At 42.3% G+C, this 19,895-nt stretch overlaps 2 protein-coding genes across 2 annotated transcripts; both read left to right on the top strand.

Moving 5' to 3' along the window:
- The first annotated feature begins 164 nt into the window (after nucleotides 1–164).
- Nucleotides 165–3,890, top strand: tbl2 (transducin beta like 2). Its single transcript, XM_061085634.1, has 7 exons — nucleotides 165–356; nucleotides 1,232–1,353; nucleotides 1,691–1,875; nucleotides 1,987–2,138; nucleotides 2,275–2,401; nucleotides 2,657–2,809; nucleotides 3,234–3,890. Exons 1-7 carry the CDS (start codon nucleotides 233–235, stop codon nucleotides 3,691–3,693), a joined length of 1,323 nt encoding a protein of 440 aa, XP_060941617.1. The 5' UTR covers nucleotides 165–232; the 3' UTR covers nucleotides 3,694–3,890.
- A 957-nt stretch (nucleotides 3,891–4,847) lies between these two features.
- Nucleotides 4,848–18,734, top strand: mybbp1a (MYB binding protein (P160) 1a). The gene is made up of 27 exons (XM_061086227.1): nucleotides 4,848–5,049; nucleotides 5,866–5,961; nucleotides 6,454–6,537; nucleotides 6,622–6,696; nucleotides 6,882–6,989; nucleotides 7,122–7,312; nucleotides 7,436–7,606; nucleotides 7,918–8,035; nucleotides 8,231–8,520; nucleotides 8,627–8,737; nucleotides 8,829–8,954; nucleotides 9,231–9,437; nucleotides 9,552–9,660; nucleotides 9,781–9,874; nucleotides 10,071–10,231; nucleotides 10,391–10,516; nucleotides 10,702–10,848; nucleotides 11,104–11,277; nucleotides 11,375–11,532; nucleotides 11,740–11,874; nucleotides 12,039–12,126; nucleotides 12,890–13,021; nucleotides 13,152–13,220; nucleotides 14,019–14,132; nucleotides 16,110–16,214; nucleotides 16,309–16,433; nucleotides 16,826–18,734. Exons 1-27 carry the CDS (start codon nucleotides 4,873–4,875, stop codon nucleotides 17,220–17,222), a joined length of 3,888 nt encoding a protein of 1,295 aa, XP_060942210.1. The 5' UTR covers nucleotides 4,848–4,872; the 3' UTR covers nucleotides 17,223–18,734.
- The last annotated feature ends 1,161 nt before the right edge of the window (nucleotides 18,735–19,895 follow it).

Below are 19,895 nucleotides of genomic sequence, written 5' to 3'. Positions count from 1 at the left end.
AGCTCAAAATGAATATTTAATCAGCATCCAAGAACCACAAACTATTGTCCAGGTGCTGCAGCGCCACTCCAGTCCTGTAGGGGGCGGTCTTCTCTCTTTTAACTACAGGAGGAAATACGAAAAAGTAGCTTGGTACGCATGCGCAGTGTCTTACAGGCGCCCAGTGGTGGTAGCAGTTCTGAAGCTACCTTAGCTGCTAGCGGTGAGGGCTACGTGGCAGAAAGCTCTGGACATGGAGGTGGCTGCTCTGGTCGCCCTGACCCTGTTACTGGGAGCTCTGGTGGGGCTGGTGGCGCTGGCGGTGGGCAGGCGGAAGGAGGAGATACGAGAGGAAGCGGAGCAGGCGGAGTTTGCCGGTAAGAGCCGCGATCGGACGGGCTAACGTAACTCGAGCTAGTCCCCGGAGCGGTGAGTCACCGACCCGCTCCCCGTCACTGCCCGAGACTCCGGCATGTGTCCGCGGCTGCAGCCACTCACAAGCACCGTGGACAGACAGTCAGTGGTGGGAGTGTGTCTGTGATGTCTGTGATTCATTAACACAGCCACACACACGACCCACCAACTTTGGAGACTGTCAAGTGTCGTCCAATAAACACATGTTGCACCGACTGACCAATGGGATGACAGCTTTATGGCCATTCATTGTTAATATGGAGAAACCTTTATCTGTTAATTGGTATCAAGCATTGAAAATGAACTTAATACAAAATCAGTCTACAGAACAAGACAAGGAGCAAAGAAACCTGAGCCAACTATTTTTATCAGTGCACATTTCTTCAGCGGTTCGTGTTTGGTATTGATTGCAGACGCAAATAGATTAATGGGTTGATTTTCATGATTAAAATGTTATACTTAATAGTTGTATTATATTTTATTAAAAGAAAAATGTAGAAAGCAGAATTGTGTAACCCTAAATCAGTACTTTGCACCTTTGGAAGAGAGCCTGAAGTGTTTCAGAGCTGTGAGATCTCTTGCAGTTGATTAGGAGGGTGTCCAAAGTTTTCCACATGCTACAATAACAGTATTTCTTCCTGTTTTCTAAGTTGATATTTAAACGGTGCAAGAAACACAAGGCTCTACACATACTAATGGATTAGGAGTAAAATTTCAAAGTTCAAATTTTTTTTTTAAGTAACAGAATCCCTTAGATTTCAATCAGTTTCCGTGGTCATGATGTGGTATCATGAGTGGCACTGTGTCAGTGTTCATCAGTACCTTGTTTGTCTTTCAGCTGAGGCCAGTGTTGTGAAGGGCACTGCACCCAAGAAACAGAAGCAGGAGAAGCAGCGCAGTCGTAAGGATAAAGCCACACAACACACTTTCAGCCATCCGCTGTTGGCTTCCTCACTGAAGGTAAACCGCATCTCTCACTGACTCTGACACACACACACACACACACTCTAACTTGTGTAAGAGCCTCTGAGGACAATTACGACACGTAACGTCAGAGATCCAAAAGGGTCCTGTTTTCTATTCTGTTTAGTCATTGATATAAATGTTTTTAGATAAATATTAGAAATGTAATTCTAAAACACTTTAATCAAAATAGGCCTCTGCACAGTGCTTCGTCAGTTTTATCGAGATGGACTCACTTAACTGGCAACTGAGTGTATCAGTGATCCATTTAGAAAGATTTGCATCTTTATATCTTATCTTTTGAGCATATGTGTGTTTTGCCCTTTCTTTCCAGGCCCACAGTGGCAATGTGACGTGCCTTGATTTCAGCAGTAATGGCAAATACCTGGCGTCCTGCGCTGATGACCGCACTGTGCGCATTTGGAGCACCAAAGACTTCCTGGACCGGGAACACAAGTGTCTGAGGGCCAATGTGGACCTGGATGATGCCACACTGGTCCGCTTCAGCCCGGACTCCAGGTCTCACTATCTGAATTTACCCATTGATGTAGATTACCAGAGTATAATTCTGCTATTGGTTCATCTGGAGGTAAAGTTACATGATTAACAACCCTTCCTCCGACACTGTAGAGCGTTCATCACCTGGTTGGCCAATGGAGATGCCATTCGAATCTTCAAAATGATCAAAAAGGATGACGGCACTTTAACCTTCAAAGCTGCGCCTGAGGACTTCCCACAGAAACACAAGGCCCCCATCCTCAACATTGGCATCGCAGAGACAGGTACAGAACGAATGAGTTTGTATTTTTTCTTCTTTACATATCATTTGTGTTTTCAGCCAGTAATGAACAAAGATACCATGGGCATTTCTGTTTTGTTTTTAGTCTGGACACTCTTTGTAAACATTACTCTTTGCAGGCAAATTCATTATGACCGCCTCCGTTGACACCAGCATCCACATCTGGGACCTGAAAGGAGAAGTACTGGCCTCTATCAACACTAACCAGATTAACAATTCCTATGCTGCCGTCTCCCCATGTGGCAGGTAAGTCCTTAGTCCCACCTCTTGCATCACCTCAAACCTTCCACTCAAAGATCCATTAGGGAGCAATCAAATATGACACTTATTCTCCCACCTTGTTAGGTTGTTTTGTGTGTTTCATCATTGAATAAAAGCACATGTAATTGAAATTTTTCATGAGCCCCCTGAACGACTCTGTCACTTTGTATACATTTTTAAAACCCTGTATGTGACTTTGGTGGAGATGTAATTGTTTGTGCCATTCATCTCTGTGCTCAGGTTTGTAGCATCATGTGGCTTCACCCCTGACGTGAAGGTGTGGGAGGTTTGCTTCGGGAAAGGAGGAGAGTTCAAAGAGGTGGCGCGAGCTTTCGACCTGAAGGGTCACTCTGCTGGAGTTCACGCATTTGCCTTTTCCAATGACTCTCACAGGTAACAAAGGCTTCCGAAGGGCTTAATGAAACCAAGTCTACAGCCACACCACTATGTTATGCTTGAAGACACATCACTGTTGCAATGTTCATGCCTGCCCGCCATGTTACTCCAGAGTTATCAAGCCCCTGAAATAAAGAGAACTTTTGAAATGACACCGTCCCCATTTTAGTTTGAAAACTCCAGGGCTGTGTGTTTATGGACGGACCGAAACTAAGACTTTTAGAAACAATGACGCAGTCTAGTTTCATCAGTCACTCTAGACTGAGGGGTGACTGCAAATCATCAGTAACAGTCAAAATTGTCTCTGAAATAATATCATGGTCTTTTCATCATTCTAAGCTACCAACCATCTATTCTTTGTAAAATGCTGTTTAACACCCATGTAATTTTTGCTTTCTTTTTATCGTTTCTTTTTAATCAGAATGGTGACTGTCTCTAAAGACGGCACATGGAAGCTGTGGAACACGAATGTGGAGTACAAGAAGCAGCAGGATCCCTACCTCCTGAAGACGGTCCCGTGTGTATCATCTGAAGGGAGCCTGGCGGCCTTGTCTCCAGACGGCCGAGTGGTGGCCATCAGTGACGGCTCTAACTTGGCCATGTACAACGCTGCCAGCGGCAAGTTGGAGGAGGAAATCCACGGCGTCCACAGCGGGCCGATCAACGACCTTAGATTTGACGTTAATGGACGCTTCTTGGTGTGCAGCGGTGACAAGGCCATCCGGGTGTTTCACAACGCCCCGGGTTACCGGGCGGCCATCAGCGACATGCAGGACATGCTGAAGAAAGCTCAGAACGAAGCCATGAAGCAGAGACTGCAGCAGCAGATCAACGATGCTCAGAGTGCTCTGGACACTGTGCTGGCTGCTCCTGTCGATTGAAGGATCCTCAACAAACCCCACTCTGAAACTTTTTGAATCGGACTACTGATTTAGTTTTTGTGATTATTTTTATTTTTCTGCAGCCTCAATTCCTCCTGATCTGTTCCGGGAATGAAGGAATGTGCATGCAGTTTTGATAAAGAACATCTTTTTATGGAAAAATAAAATTGTTTGAGTTCTTTCTCTTTGCTCGTTAATGTCTTGTGTAATGATTTGTCTTTTGAAACTTAAATTTAAAGTCTCCCTACACTCTAAATTCTTAATTATAAACCTCAGCGTATGACCTGCATGTACAAGATTATTCAATTTACCTAACATGTTCTCTGCCTGGAAAACTGCCTCAAGCATACCTCACATGTTGTCCCATAAATTCAAGTTCAGGGCACATAAATAAAACTTTCCTGAGAACAAATGTTTAAATATCCTTCAAAATAGTTTGATTGGTATTCACATTTGAGAAGCTGCAACCAGAGATTTTAGACATGACTAAACTAAATTATGAATCATTATTTAATAATTGTTTAAATTCTAATTTGAGGTTTGAGTACTTTATTCATCCCCGAATGGAAATTAAGTTGTCATAGCAGCCGGTATATTTGAATACAATAAAATACAATACAATAGAATAAAATAAAAAATATTGAGGTAGAAAGAATAAAAAACAGAAGCACAAGATAAAATAAAATGAAATAGGCAGATAAAGTGCAGTGGCAAGATGATGCTAATAGTACTGATGATATGATGGTAATGTTATTGTTAGACAATATAAGAATAGTACAGTATATATAGTATATAATATAACATAATATACATTTATATATGATAGTAATTATACCAATATACAAGCAGTATATAGTAATAATGGCAGCAACAGTATATATAATAGTAATAGTGATATAATATAGCATCTAAACATTATTTGTTAACAAATCATGTTTATGAATAATACAACTATTTATATATCAATATAGACTATAAATTAAATACTTTATTTCTCAGCCTATGTTCTCAGCCCTTAAATGCAAGTGTGGAGCTGATATTTGAATTTGTCTAATTAGAGTTTTTGAAGGCTGTAAAAAACCCGGAAGGGGAGCGTGTGACCCGGAAGCAGTCGCAGCGCTGTGCGGCACGTGTTTCCTGCTCCAGCAGCATGGGCTGGTAGTGTGTTGACTGGAGCTGATGTCTGTAGAGATGGTGGAGCTCTCCGTAAAAACCGCGGAGCCGGTCCGGGCCGCCGGCGTCCTGCAGCAGAACCGGGTCTTCCTCGACTTCTTCTGGGACCTGGCCAAACCGGATCAGGAGGTCCGGCTGAAGGCGGTAGAAGACCTGATCCAGTACCTGAAGACCAACGATGAGGTGAAGCAGACCTGATCACTGTCTCCGTTAAAAACCTAGCGTGGCTCTGCCGCTGGACCACTGCTGCGGAATCACTGGGATAAAAGCAGTGATGTTAATTATCACAGTAATAATGTCAGATATTATTCGTTATGTGAAAATAATACAATACCACAAAGATACTGTTATCAAGTGAAAGTGCATAAGATGTAGAAGTACTCATTAGTATGACGCAGATTGGTGTACAAACATGTCAACATAACTTTAATGTTGTGGTTGAGATGGAGCCTTTACATCCTTATATACTTTTAAGTTCTTGTCTGCATCATGTTCTGCAACAACACCATATGTGTTCTTAGTACAAATGATTTATATAAAGTAACTTGTAACTACAGCTGTATAGTCATATGTACAGTATTTCTCTCTGACGTGGCCGGACTAACCACAGACACCCCCCCCACACACACATACTATTTATGACAGTTTCATTATGTCATCAGGCACCTAGAAAAAATAAAAAACATAACTCCCAAATTGAAATATTAGTTAACTGACATGAATTCACTTAATCTAGTTGACTGATTAAATGTTCATGGAATTTTAAAGCAACAACAGCAAAGATAAACTGGAAGCAGCTTTTCAACTGTGAATATTTGGTTCTTTCCCAGTTTTCTATAATGACAATACATGCAAAGCAACATTCTGTCTATTGACCATATTCTGAATAAGGTATTGTTTGTAGTATGATTTGTGCATAAAGAAAAAAATGTGTAAGTGTATTATAGTTGTGAAGTACGCAGCAGTTGACCATGGAGTCCTGCTCTGTGTTTCCTACAGGCAGATGAAATGGAATACACCTTCAAACGGCTGGTGGATGGACTGGGGCACACACGGGAGACAGCGAGGCCTGGATTCAGTCTGGCTCTGGGACATGTGAGTGGAGACCACCACTAGTTTCACCTATCTGTCCATGTGGGACATTATAAACCCAACACAAAGGTCAATTTACTAGTTATTCAAGAGCTCTCAAATAACGTTTTATTACTGGTGACTTCAGGACAGCTGAAGAGCCGTTCAAAACTGTGAGATGCTGTTGGAGTTGACCTTTAGTTGAGATCACTTTGACTGTGTCACTCATCCTTTTCTAATATTGATAAATACAAGTCAACTGTGAGAATGAAACTTCAGCTCATTAGACTATAGCTTCATATTCATCATGCAGACATAAGAGTGTTATCAGTTTTTGATCATTTAACCGAAGATGTTCAACAACCTTTTTTAGTTTTGATTGGCAAAATTTCGACATGTGGCTTTACAGTGGATGCTGAGCTCTAACCACATGTGATCAGTTCTGGCACTGACTGCGTTAAGTGGGAAATAATCAACATGTGTTACTTTAGTTTGACCTAAGTTTGTGTTTTTCAGGTCTTGAGTGCGTTTGAGGACGTCCCCCTGCAGAGTGTCCTCGACAGGGTCAAAGAAAAGCACAATCTGCTGACAGTGAAGAAGGTGAGTGTTCTGTGTGTCCTCCTTCAGCTTCGGCAGCTTCACGAGTGAGACCTTTGCCGTTCAATCTTTTCTTGTGTCTTTCAGAAACTTATCAGAAATGCTATGTTTGGAAACTTGTTCGGCGTCCTCGCCCTTCAACAGTCCAGTCGCCTCTCTAAAGTAAGTAGTGTCCCCAACACAAATGTATCCATATTTTCCAGTGATGAGGTGCAACAGCTAAACTCAGAAAATAGGAGATGATGTGGTCACCCATCACAGTGGAAAGACTTTGGTGTATATTGTAAAAATAATTATGGTCAATGTGAGCAAGTTGAATTGTGGGTAACATGTGTGTATCTCTGCAGGAGCCACAAGTGGTGCTGGGTTGTGTTAAGCTCCTCCAGAGCCTCAGTCAGCACAGGCAACACCTGAAGGACCTGCCCAATAAAACCATGATGGACATCCTCAATGAGGTGACTGCTCCAAGTTACACTCTCATTCATACAGGGGCTGTATAACACATATCCACACATAATGCATGAGGAGTTTTAGAGTTGTATGACAGATTCCTTATTTTTAAAACCCTGTGTGATCCTGTCTGTCAGATCCCAGAGGAGGTTTTTGAGGAGGTCCTGCTGAGCACTCTGAAAACGGACCTGGCCTCAGCCTTCAACACTCCAGAGCAGATGCAGCTGCTGCTGGTGGCCCTGCAGCGTTTCCCACAAACACTCAAACCCAAGAAACTCAAGAAGCTGCTGGGCTCCTCGACCATCATCAACGCTGAAAACATCCCAAAGTAAGAGCACTGTGATCGGCTAAATGTGGTCTCTATTGAGGTTAATGTTCCCCGTCCCTCTGTCACATACACACCCACACTATTATTCTGAAAATCTAAGCAGTATTTGATGTTCTCTGGCAGGCTGGTGGAGGTGTTAAAGACGGCAGCCCGCTCGGTGAAGAAGGAGTGCGTCCTCCCGGGAGTGGTCCTGGACCTCCTGAAGCTCTCCCTGAAGGAGGACAGCTTCCAGCTCTTCTGGAATAAAGCCATCGCCGAGGGCATGTTGAAGGATCACCTGCAGGGACCGACACAGTGAGTGATCACAGGAAGAGAGGGAAAACAACAAGAAGCGAAAAGATTATAATTTTAACAGAAGTGATTCTGTGACAAAAAGAAATCTAGTAATTCAGGTTCAACATGGCAGGATCTTAAAATGTCCTACAAGGCACTAAAATTCTTTGATAGTGGTGATAGAGAAAACTGACTCCCTCTCCCATAGGTGTCCAACTGCTTTTAAATCATCTGCATCAGCTCCATTTTAATTTGCTTTCAATATTGTCCAATCCTCATTCCAGTGAACAACATTCATGTGTTCCTGGTGTCGTCCTCTCTGTTTCCTCCAGTTACCTGAGCTTCCGTCTGCTGGGCAGCGCTCTGCCTCATCTGTCTGTGGACCAGCTGAAGGACGTGCTGTCCGGAGAGGTGATGATGAACTACGGAGAACACGTGGTGTCTGCTCAGGTCAGTGGACATGTCTCATTGATTTTATTTAACAACCGGTTAATATAAGACAGAGGTACATGTAGTGTTGCTGCTAGATACATAAACAAATATATCTCTATATAGGTATTAAGACGTGATTGTTAAGCTACTTAAACTGGAGCTCCTGCACATTAACATTTGACCAATATAAATCTCATTATTTTCATCTCTCAGAAACCCGACCGCTTCAAGCTGGCTCCAGAGATGGAAGTCTACGTGTCGGACTTCTTGCAGGGCTGTGAGGACTCGGACAAACAGCTGGTGGTGATGGTGGCCTTCTCCTCGCTGACCAACCAGGGTTACCCCGTGGTGCCGTCGGTGTGGAGGGTGGTGCAGCACCTCCAGCCTGCAGCTCTGCAGGGTTACGTGGACTGGCTGAAGCAGACGTTCAAGCAGCCTCAGTTCGACAAGCTGCTGGACTTCAGCACTCGCAAGCAGAAAGACAACAAGGATTTACGGGAACAGTGAGTGTCTATGACCGCTGTAAAATGTTTATCTTTACATGTCAAGTCTGGTGATGGAGATGGAGGCATGAAACCAGGAAGTAACTGTTAATTTTCCCTCCCTCAGGAAAGAGGAGCCCATAGTTCGCCTGAGGAAGTGGATCGTTTCCCGACTCACCTCAATTATTGACAACCACCAGGTGAAGAAGCAGGAGGATCTCATCATGGATGTGGCCAGGTGAGACTTGCCTCAAATGGAGAAATGTGGATGTGAAAGTCTCTGTGCTTGACGAATAATCTTTTTATTTTTCCTGTTATTTTTCTTCCAGGTTCGTCTTCTTCCACGCTTTCTTCAGCTCCAAGAAATCGACAGCTGACATCCCAGAGACGAAGGGGAAGCTCTCCGTCCCAGTTGATGATAAAACCAGAGCAGTGCTCGTCAGTTCTTTCTTCGGGTGAGACATGAAATCCTCTCTGCTGCTGTCAGACAGCTGTCTCTTTACTCCTCTCAGTCTTTGTTAAAGAAGATGGTGTGGCAGAAGGGAGAGGGAAAGAAACCAGCTGTTACAATATGATACAACATGAAGTTATTGTTGAACTTTATTGAAAGCACAATGGTTTTAAATTCAGAATGAATAAATAAAACATACAAGAAATGTGTGCATTGCAACTCTGTTCATGTGACCTGTCGCCTCTCTGCATCACTATTTTTCCGTCCGTCCACCATCCAGTCTTCTCCTGTCCATGCACCACCTGCCCCCTGCTGATGAAGCAGCCGAAGGCGCGGCCGCCAACCAGAAGCGAGTGCTGGGTGCGACAGCTGATGGCACCATGTGGATCTATCACCTGGTCCAGTACGCCCAAGTCCTGCTCAGCCAGCCAAAATCCATCCAGAGCAGCAAACCTTTCAGCCCCGAGCAGCAACAGGCCTGGGACAGGTAGGACGACACAATCTCCTCAGAGTGCGTCCGTACTCTGCGATGCAACAGCAGGATGTGAGCAAGATAATGTTACAACACAACGCTTCTCTTCTTCTACACATCTTCTTTCAGCATGCTGGAGTCAGTGGCGAACCTGAAGAAGAAAGCTAAGAAAGGCCAAACAACAGAGAGCCGCGCCTTCCAGCAGCTCTTCCTATTGGTCGGCATGCACCTCTTCAAGGTACAACATCCAATCAGAGCCTTGACACAGTCATAATGTTGTTTTCGGATTATCATACCCTTTATGTTAAGGGTAAAAAAGTCATCTTGACTGAATACTGTAAATGTGTTTCCTCTGAAGGCGCCCGAGGAGCTGCTGGACATCATGAAGGACATGCAGAGCTGTGTCGACAAAGCCCAGGAGAAGAAATCCAAGAAGAAAAAGAAGAAGCAAGGTGAAGCCTCAACTCATACACAATGATGATGATCCAATTTCCATCATTATTTAATCACACACATGAAAGAAATGGCTAAAAAGTGTTTAAGATGTTAATATGTCAGATGTTGTGTTTACGGCTTGTTCCTCTGCACCCAAGTGGTCAAAGAAAGCAGTTAAGTGCCTCTTTAACGTGTGAGTTGTCCCTGCTGCAGCCACAGAGGAGGAGCAGGAGCCTGATTGGGTGGAGGTGATGGTGGACATCTTGTTGTCCCTTCTGTCCCAGCCGAGCCGCCACATCAGACAGGTCTGCAAAACCGTCTTCACCTCCATCTGCCCCCACGTTACCCCAGCAGCCCTCACCGCCATCTTAGACGTAAGTAACTCACACAAGGTCTTTCACTGTCAAATGGTAGAAAAGGTTATTTCTGTAGATCAGTGACGGATCCCATCTTTGATTGTCATGGAGATGGTTTTGTTGCTATCGTGTCACTGGCAGCTTTGTGTTTGACTGTATTTTTGGGGCTTTGTGTAGGTTTTGGACCCAGAGAAGGATCAGGAGGACGGTGGCGTTCTTATCACTGAAGACAAAACCCAGAAGACGAAACTAGACGAGGAAGATGGGGAGGAGGATGAGGGTGAAGAGGGTGAAGAAATGGAGGTCAGTTCTAATCTTATCACATATCTTTACTCGTATTGTTCCAGCCTCAACTGTTACTAATTTCTTTTATTTAATGATCACACAGAAATAATGCACAGGTTTTTACGGTTAGTTTTAGATTTTTTTAGTTTGTACAAATAAACACTTGATACTCATATTCTACAACGTGGTGTTTACTGTGCCAGGACGAGTCTTCAGAAGGAGAAGATGATGACTCTGACAAGGATGATGAAGCAATGGAGGAAGAGGAAGACGAGGAGCAAATGGAAGCAGAGGTGGACCAAAATTTCCGTTTGGATTTGATGAAGGTGTTGCAGCAGCAGAACGCTCTGGTGGGTTCATGATTGTTTTTTGTCCACTTGGGGGCAGTGTTACATTGTATAAGCTCAACGAAAACTAAATGTGGCTATGTCATGGCCTGTAAATAAAGATGGATGATGCATCTCCAATTCTTTCTGCTGTACAAAGGTTAAGGCAATTAATTTATTTATGTCCGTGTCTCTCGAGACATTTTAGATGAGGATAACATGGCTAAGGCCAAATCAGACTCTACAGCAGAGCTGGTTTATAACCTTGTAAATGTTCAGGCCACAGAGGAGGACGCCAGCGATGACGAAGACCTGGATGATGACGCCATGATGGAGCTGGATAAAGGCCTGGCAGCTGTGTTCACAGAGCATAAGAAAAATGCCCAGGCCAAGAAGGATGAGAAGACAAAAATACTCAAAGAGAAGATGCTGGTCCGGGACTTTAAGATCAAGGTAGGTTAACCTCAGTGTGGGGTTTTGTAAACATATTTTGGAAAGGTCCTCAACCTTTCAAACCTCAAATCTGTGTCTCTTTGTTTCTCCGCTGCAGGTGTTAGACCTCATTGAGGTTTTCGTGGCACGGCAGGCCGGCAGTCCTCTGGTGCTGGGTTTGGTGGAGCCTCTGCTCAACCTCATCGACAGAGGAATGAGCTCCGACAGCAACCAGCAGGAGCAGGACTTCCTGCGCCGAGCTGCAGACATCTTCAGGTAACGCTTTAAAACTGGACATGGCCTTACGTTGGATTTTAAAATAATCAGATCTCTCTTTCTGATTCCTGACAAAAATTATACAACCGAGAGAGAACATATATATTGTTATTTTCTAGCATGACCAGGCTGTTGTCCCTTACTTACTTTTAATGAAGGTATTCCGTTTGCTGTTGACCTGTTAGTATAATTTTTTTTTTCTTGCAGGAACCAGCTGTGTAGGTCCAAGGTTTACTGCAGGACCGCTGCTGACAGACAGGGGGAGCTCCATGACCTGCTGGAGAAACTGATGACCAAAGCCCAGAAACTGAACGATTCCTCAGTTTGTCTCTACTACTTCAGGTACAATTTCATTTCTAATGAGTAGAGAAGAAAAGGAGGCTACGTAGTGTTGATAGATTAAGTTTGAATACTGTTCTTACGTGTGCCATATTTGAGCCAATGCAGTATTGAAATCAACAATCTCGACTCAACCGTTCCACTCACTCCACACACTGTGTTTGCAGTGCGTCTCTGTACGTGGTGAAGGTGCTGAGAGGAGTTCCTCCCGAGACAGAAAAGCAGCAGACCGATGAGAAGTCAGCAGAAAGTGAAGTAAGTTCACCACAAACTACTTCATGTGTCACAGTTTGTTTTCATCCGCCCTCAGAATAAGACACACTGTACACCAATTAGTCAGCGAGGTTGAAACTACATTTTGAAACCTAGCCCAAGACTTTGGTCACTAGACAGATGGTGTTTAAATAATTCCATGGGATGCAATTGTTCACATTGTATTTCTATATATTGTATTATATATAGACAGTTTTTTACAATTTGTTGTTATAAGATGAGGTGGTTTCACTTTTTGTTCTGATTTTGACACATTTCTGAGGTTTCAGCTTCCGGTGAATGGAGATTGTGTTTTCCAAGTTCATTTTTTTTTAAACCTCTATTAAATAACGGAAGTGTAACTGAAAGTAATGAGACTTTTTCACAGCACACATTTTGACATGGGGAAAGCAGCAGTGGCATTGATTAATGACAAGTCACTCACTAGAAGGGAGTGCTTAATTAAAATCTGCTTCCATTGCACTTTGTTGCATTTTGCTTTTGTCGATGCTCCGACTTCTCCAACTCAGTCAAACACAAAGTCGTATTAGCAACTTCCTTAAGTCGTCATGGAATTCAGTCATCATTCATGTTATTATTTACACATTTTCTTTTCCCACTGTAACATATCAAGATGACTTCCTCTCTATTCTGGATGCTCTAATCTCACCTTTTATATTTACGTATTTACAGACATGCCTCAATTGGTTGAGGACCTTGAAAGGTGTGTTTTGTCTCATCTTTTATGGCGTCTGTGTGTTTGCAGCTGAGGTTCATGGGTAACTTGGATGTGGATCGCGTCTCGACCGTCTTCAGGGAAGCTCTGACCTCCTTCATGGGCCGCAGGAAGAGCCCTCTGACCGCTCAGATGTTCACCGACTTGTTCAACAGATTCCCCGTGAGTACAGCGACATCCGTCATTCAGAGAGCAGAAGTTAGGTCAGGACCCCACGGACGCACAGGGTCACAGAGAGACACAGGGAGTCTCCACTCACACTTACTGATGCAGCTTGTGTGTTGTTTTCCAGGTTCTGTGTGTGAATCTGTTGGATACAGCTGTGCAGCACATCACATCTGCAGTCAGACAACATCAGCAGGTAAATGGTTTCACCTTTTTCTACAGCAGTAACAGTTATGTAGCTAAATTACTGACGAGGGAACAAAGAGTGACCTAGAAGAGCTGTTGCTGTAAGAAATAGACCAAAAACTATTCAGAATTCTTTCTATTTTAAAAGCTTCCTCGCTGAATATTGGGGGTTTGAAATACTTCAAATTCTTTTAGCCCTATAGTTCTTTAAACTGATACACAGTTCAACATTACTATTGACCTGATTTTGACAATTAACTCTGCGACATCAGTCAGTTCCACACTTCCCACAGGAGATTGTACTCGCTCAAGTAGAGCAAGAACAGACGTTCAGGGTGAGGAGTGGGGATGAAGGTGGTACCACTCTCTCTACTCCAAGTCAGAGAACCAGAGCATTATTTTGGAAGCTGCTATTTTAGGGTAAAACAGTTGCATAGTGATGCTTTAAAGTGTAAAATTGCTGATGGTCTGTAGTTATCATATTGTCCTAAGTCTACTCTCCAACATCCCCAACCTCCTGGAGATATTGGTCTTTTTTTAGCACCTTACTTGCAAAGAAGAGAGATGTGTAAATCTGTTGGACTATTTCTGTCTGCTGATTAATCCAGATTTGGTCTTGTAGTATTTACAGCAACAGAACAAGGTGTATGTGATTGAGCCAAAACAAAGTTCGGACAACCTCCTCCCTCCATCTCAGCTGCTGAATCTACATTTATCAGCAGCTCATTCTACAGTTAACTCCTTGTGTATGTGAGATGTCCTGTTGATGGACATTGTTTCATATGTGTGTGTGTGTCTTTGTTTTAAGGGCCAAGCTTGTGTGCTGGTTTTGCGGGGGATGCAGAGCAGGGAGGTTCAAAAGCTTCTCAGCGGTGCTCCATGGACCGAGCTCTGTGGGAAGATTGCAGGTCAGCTGGCAGCGGTAAGTCATCACAGCTCCACATCACATGTGTTGTACATCACAGGCGTAACACAGAGCCGGAGCAGCGGCCAAACACAGGAAGTCGGGAAGATACCATCTGTTAAAGGAATATCTGAATTTTATATGAAGTTTTAGCAATTCATCAGCAGTTTGAATGAGGTGGTTTTCAGTCCTATTGTAGTGGAAATAACCTGAAACGTACAACACTTCTGTTAAAGAACATGAACATACTACAACAGGTTTGTAGATTTCGAAAGTATACGAATAATACACATTAACTGTAGAAGGTTACAACATGTCTATGTTGTTATTACTTACAGTTGCACTGCCCCAAGTGGTGAAAAAACATTTGATTCCAGTTTAACAGAAATCTTGACTATATCTGTTCCTGTAACATTAGGGCTGTCACTTTTTTGCAAAAATCAAGGTTGAACGATTTTTGACGCACAACTCTTAAATGTATTCGAATACATCAAGCTGGTAGTGAGCGCCCTCTGCTGGATCACAAGGAGAACTACTTCAGATTGTGTGATGCGCTGTGTATTGAATTTGAGCCTCTCATATATATGAACCTTTCACCCCACATTCGAATGAAAAGTGAGACAATATTGTATGAACATTACAGCCGTAATTGTTGGTGTGGGTGCGCTGACCCGGTACCATAAGACTGTAGTCCCACATTTTGTCTGTCAATATCTGCCTGATTAATATTCGTATGTCTGTGTGAACATGAGGCTGTAACTTCCCATCTTTTCCACAGCTCATACATCCAACCCCCTTTAGGCTTGTGGGGATTTTAATTATATTGTTCTCAGGCTTTATGAGTTTGCCTCATACAGTGATAAAGGATGATTAGAGTCAATACCGCACTGACTGTCCTCTGTGTGTCCTTGGGACAGAGGAGAGTAAAGCTTAGCATAATTACATGCTTTTGCATTCGTCACTAAACCAATTCTTCTCTGTGTTCTTTTCCTCCTTGACAAAAAAACTGAGCCATCAAAACAGCAACACTGTTTTTATTTCCAGGGGCTAAATGTCGTCATAAGATGAAACAGTGACTTCTGAGCTGCTCGGCTTATTGTTGAATATGATGAATACATTTTTTTTTTTGTGTGTAAAAATGGCTGTGACAAAAATACTGGGGTTACACAGTGTTTGTTATTGTATCTGTCAGCCACACAGCCTGTGGGCTACTCAGGTGGATTAATAAACCAATATTGAATTATAGTCAAGCATCACTAAGATAAGATTTATTGATCCTATGCAAGGAAATGCACACATGAGGTAGACAAGAGAACATGCAGACAATATGTATGTTAAGGAAGATATGAAAATAATAATAATATATAGTCACAGAACTTATGACAAATAAATGGCCTTATAGCTATTCTATTACCAGATTGTATTGTTGTTAACCATTTATCACATATATGACTTAAAGCCTCATCACCTGCAAATGTCTAAATCAGGGTTTAGACAAACTCGAGTCACGTACGTTTTAGTGACTCTTCCTCTCTCACTAAAGGCTAAGTGAGTTTAAATGCCCTTTTTTATTATTAGATGTCCTGTTGGCCAAGGGGTCTAAGATGCTGACGATTTAATCACTGCATCTCTGCTAAGAGTCCAGCTTGGGACCATTTTTGCATATCATCTCCTCTTTTTCTCTCTCTCTTCCTGTCACATCTCCATTATCTTCTAAATATAAAGTGAACCATAAAATGGATTTAGTTAGGGGAACGTGGAGCAAGAGATATCTTATTATCAGCAGTAGTTTAAGCATCATTGACTATAATAAAGAACAATAAAAACACAAAATAGTACATAGGTAACTCACTTACAAAGTTAATTAAGTCTTACTATATATCATCTGATAATAATGAGTCAAACTGTACAATATCTCTAAACTCACAGTGACTGTATCAGTTATAAGTTCAACGTGGATATCAGTTTAACACCAGTGTCGTCCTCTTCTCTCAGTGTCTGAAGCAGCTTGGGGAACAGACTGAGAGCAAGGTGGTGAGGGAGAAGGTGTTGAAAACCCTGGAGCTCTCTCAGTTCCTCGTCAAGCACGTTCACCAGCAGGTAGGTTGGGCCTTGAGTGTGATGGTGACATCACAAGAGAGGGACCCGATCATGTGGTTTGACTTTCTGCCTCTCCTGCCCGCTCTGTGTGTAGAAGCTGACCGCTGACCTGGAGCCCCTTCAAACGGTCCTGCAGGGCCTGACCAGCGTCCTCACGTTTAACAGGACCGGCAAGATGGAGGACACCTACTGGGCCGTGATGAAGCACTTTGGAGTCATGTGAGTTAATGTGGAGTTTACGATGGGTGAAACAAAACATTAGACAAAGTGAAAGATCTGTTTTCTGTTATTTGTCTCTGTTTTGCACAGTTTCTCACGAAACGTTCTTGTCCAATGGGCTTGTAGGTGTGTTAGTTAATACTGTTGTAGTTCTTCCTAAACAATTTAATAAAACTACAAACAAGACCCAACAGGGATTATTCTAAAAACACCCTGGTCAGGATTTATCTCTTTACACTCAAATGGGTTTTCGAGGGTAATTCTCCACTCGTCTACTTCACCTTATCTTCATTTATGGACAAGTTTAAGTAGTTGTGCTCTGATATTTCTTTATATCAGTCGTACCTTACATAGGTCTTAAAACTCATTCATGTTCATGTAAACTTTTGCAGGAAACCCAAAGTAGAAAAAGTAAAGCCTGATAAGGAGGCCGCACAACAGTCACTTCCCAAGAAGAAGAAGGGCTTTCTACCCGAAAGTAAAAAGCGGAAAAAGCGCACACTGCTTGATTTAGAGCCTGCAGGAGTCGCAGTAGAGCAAGCTCCCCCCGGAGACAAACCAGTGGCCGTCAAACCAGGGGCCGCCAAACCAGTGGCCGCCAAACCAGGGGCCGACAAAGGACAAGCCAAAAAGAAACGCTCCAAGAAATCAAAGCAGAAGCGACCAGCCGATGGAGCAGCGGCGTCTCAGCCCAACCCGGCCAAGAAGAGCAAGACACAGCCAGAGAGCAGGATGGCAATGAAGAAGAAGAAGCCCAAACAGAAGAAAGAGGAAGGAGGGCCAAAGTGATGTGGACACTGTTATTTTAATGGACACAAATTAGTTTTTTGTTAATTTCCTTTATGGCCGTGTCTTCGTCTGTTAATTTGTCTGCTGCACGCACGGTAATCTCCACTGCCACTCTGTGTCCGGCTATATGTTGCTGTATGAGATACTGAAAAGTTCCGATGTGTGGGAAGTTAATTAGGAAAATATTTTTCTAATGTGCAGCTTTTGATTAAAAATATATAAACAACAACTCTAGAATGCCTTGAGGGACTTTCTTCAAATTTGGTACAAGCGTTCATTTGGAGGTTGTAGGTCAAAGGTCACGGTGGCTTCGTGTTCATGTGAACGTGATGTATCAGGAAAACCGTTGGGAATTTTAAGCATATTCTTGGAGCCGGATGACCTGACTCGAATTTGGAGGTCAAACATCACTCTGACCTCACAAAACCCCTTTGAACCTCATAAATGCGTTATCGTAACAAATCTTGAGAATTATTTTAATTAGGAACAAATGTTCACTTAAGCTCAAGGAGTAATTGATTAGATTTTGACGGTCCAAGGTCAAAGTGAGAACATTGGCGTCTTGAACATGATATCTCAAGTTTGACTTTAGGGAAGAGGTGGAGAAAAACAACCGCTTTAGGTGTAGGTTGAAAATCCAAGTTTAATGCTCGTCATGAGCAATTTTAAATTTTAAATCTAAGTAAACTCAATACGGTACAAATGTTATAGGCACTTAAACCTGAGGCAGGATGCTTCCAAAATGATATCCAGGAATAGTTTTTAATAATCAGTGAAGTTAATACAAAGTGAATAGAAAAAGAAAAAAATCGAATGACTGTTTGATGTGACCACCCTCTGATTTGAAAACAGCACCACTTCTCCTTAAAGCTGCACTGGTCTCCGCAGTAGTTGGAGACTGCCTGACTCTGTGGTGTTAAGATCAAGGCTCTGTGGGAGCGGTGCCGTCTGTTGCAGGACTCAATGTCCTTCTTGTGGCTGAAGATAACTTCTTAATGACTCTGGCTGAAGAATGAATTTAGAACTGTTCAGGATCTAAACCTTTAAAGTCCCTAAAACTTTTACACAGCACTGTATATTATGTCTGCTACTACTAACCCCATGTGGAGAACAAAGCAAACTTTTAAATTGTTTGCTATTGTTTGTCATCTTGTATAATTTTTAACTTTGAAAGCATCTTGTAAATGTGTTTTGAAAGATGCTATATAAAGAAAAGTTTATTATAAACTATCTTCAGATGCATATTAATACACAGTCGGCAGGACAGCTTATGTGACTTTAAATGGGTTCGGTTTGAAATGAAGGACTCGACATCCAGTATTAAACTCATTGATGTGTTTTTAATGATTTTTGGGAATGACTCCATGTGATGTACTTTTATTGATCCTCTGTAGAAAGAATTAAAATTTGACACAGCAGCACAAAAAAGTAGCTGCACAACGGGAAAATGTAATGAGAAATATAATGAGGATAGAAACACACTGAAATAAATAAGATAAATATGAAATACTATGATAAGTGTCTACAATTCAATGTAGGCAGTTAAACATGCGATTGTACAGTTCTATTGTAATGCAATATGTGCTCAGCAGAATATGTGCTTATTATATTTTTATTATTTATATTATTTTTAGACTGGGTGCAGTGGCATTGCTCTGGCTGATGCCCCCCCCCCCCCACACACACACACACACACACACACTCAAGCAAGATGAATAAGATCTATGAGCCTTTTCTTTCACAGACTTTTTCATAATTGTTGAGGTGTGGATTGTCACAGAAATATCGAATATAGCCCAACTTCTCATTTCTGGATGAACCAAACATTTCAGTTGTCCGTGTCCAAACATATTAATCATTGAAGCTGGACCCTTGAACCATTTCTGAAAGATTCTGGAGAAGGAAATATGTCACATGTGCGAACTGACAGAAATGCTATGCCATTATAGGAAAGTGTAAAATCGCACAAGCCTTTGCAGAGGAGGTGAAGTTGCCTTTGTGCTGTAAACCAAGGTGAGCAATCGCACACAACTCTAATTTACCTGTCATCAAAATGATGCAGCGTCCCACAAATGGATTACTGTACGGGACATGAAGCCGTGCAGCCATAAATCTACAAGAGTGTCAGGCAAGGCGGCAGAACCATCCATCAGGAATCTCATCCAGGAGCCCCCTTTACTGCAGGAACCTTCAACGGGAACCATCTTACAAGCACTACACATGCAATTTGATGTTTGGTGCTGTAGGACCTGCAATGGGGGTGTATTTATCCTACTAATCTTAGTATATAAATCTCATGCTACACATTATCATGAAGTAGAAAAAACATTTGAAATAAAAAATGTACACGTCAATCAAAATAGATTGTTGGTTTGATTTACTGTGATTTAGGGGCTTAGTGGGCAGTATACAGTCTCCTATAGTACGAAATGAATGAATAAATAAATAAATGAAAATACTATGACTTTTTAAGATCCTCAAAAGTTTTTTTTTTAACTAAGTAATGCTAAAAACTATTTGATAACATGATTACTCAACAATCATTACTACATTATTACAGGAATTAAGGGTGGTTGTCCCAAATTGTGTAACAAAGTAGTATTTATAATTTTCAGTGGGATCATCTTGCAAGCATGAAATGAAAATTGTTGTTTGGCCCTGTATTGCAGCGGG

Source organism: Limanda limanda, chromosome 14 (genome assembly GCF_963576545.1).
Source record: "Limanda limanda chromosome 14, fLimLim1.1, whole genome shotgun sequence".
NCBI lineage: Eukaryota > Metazoa > Chordata > Actinopteri > Pleuronectiformes > Pleuronectidae > Limanda > Limanda limanda.
Note: the sequence above shows the minus strand (reverse complement) of the source record. Positions and strands in the feature narration are given on the sequence as shown.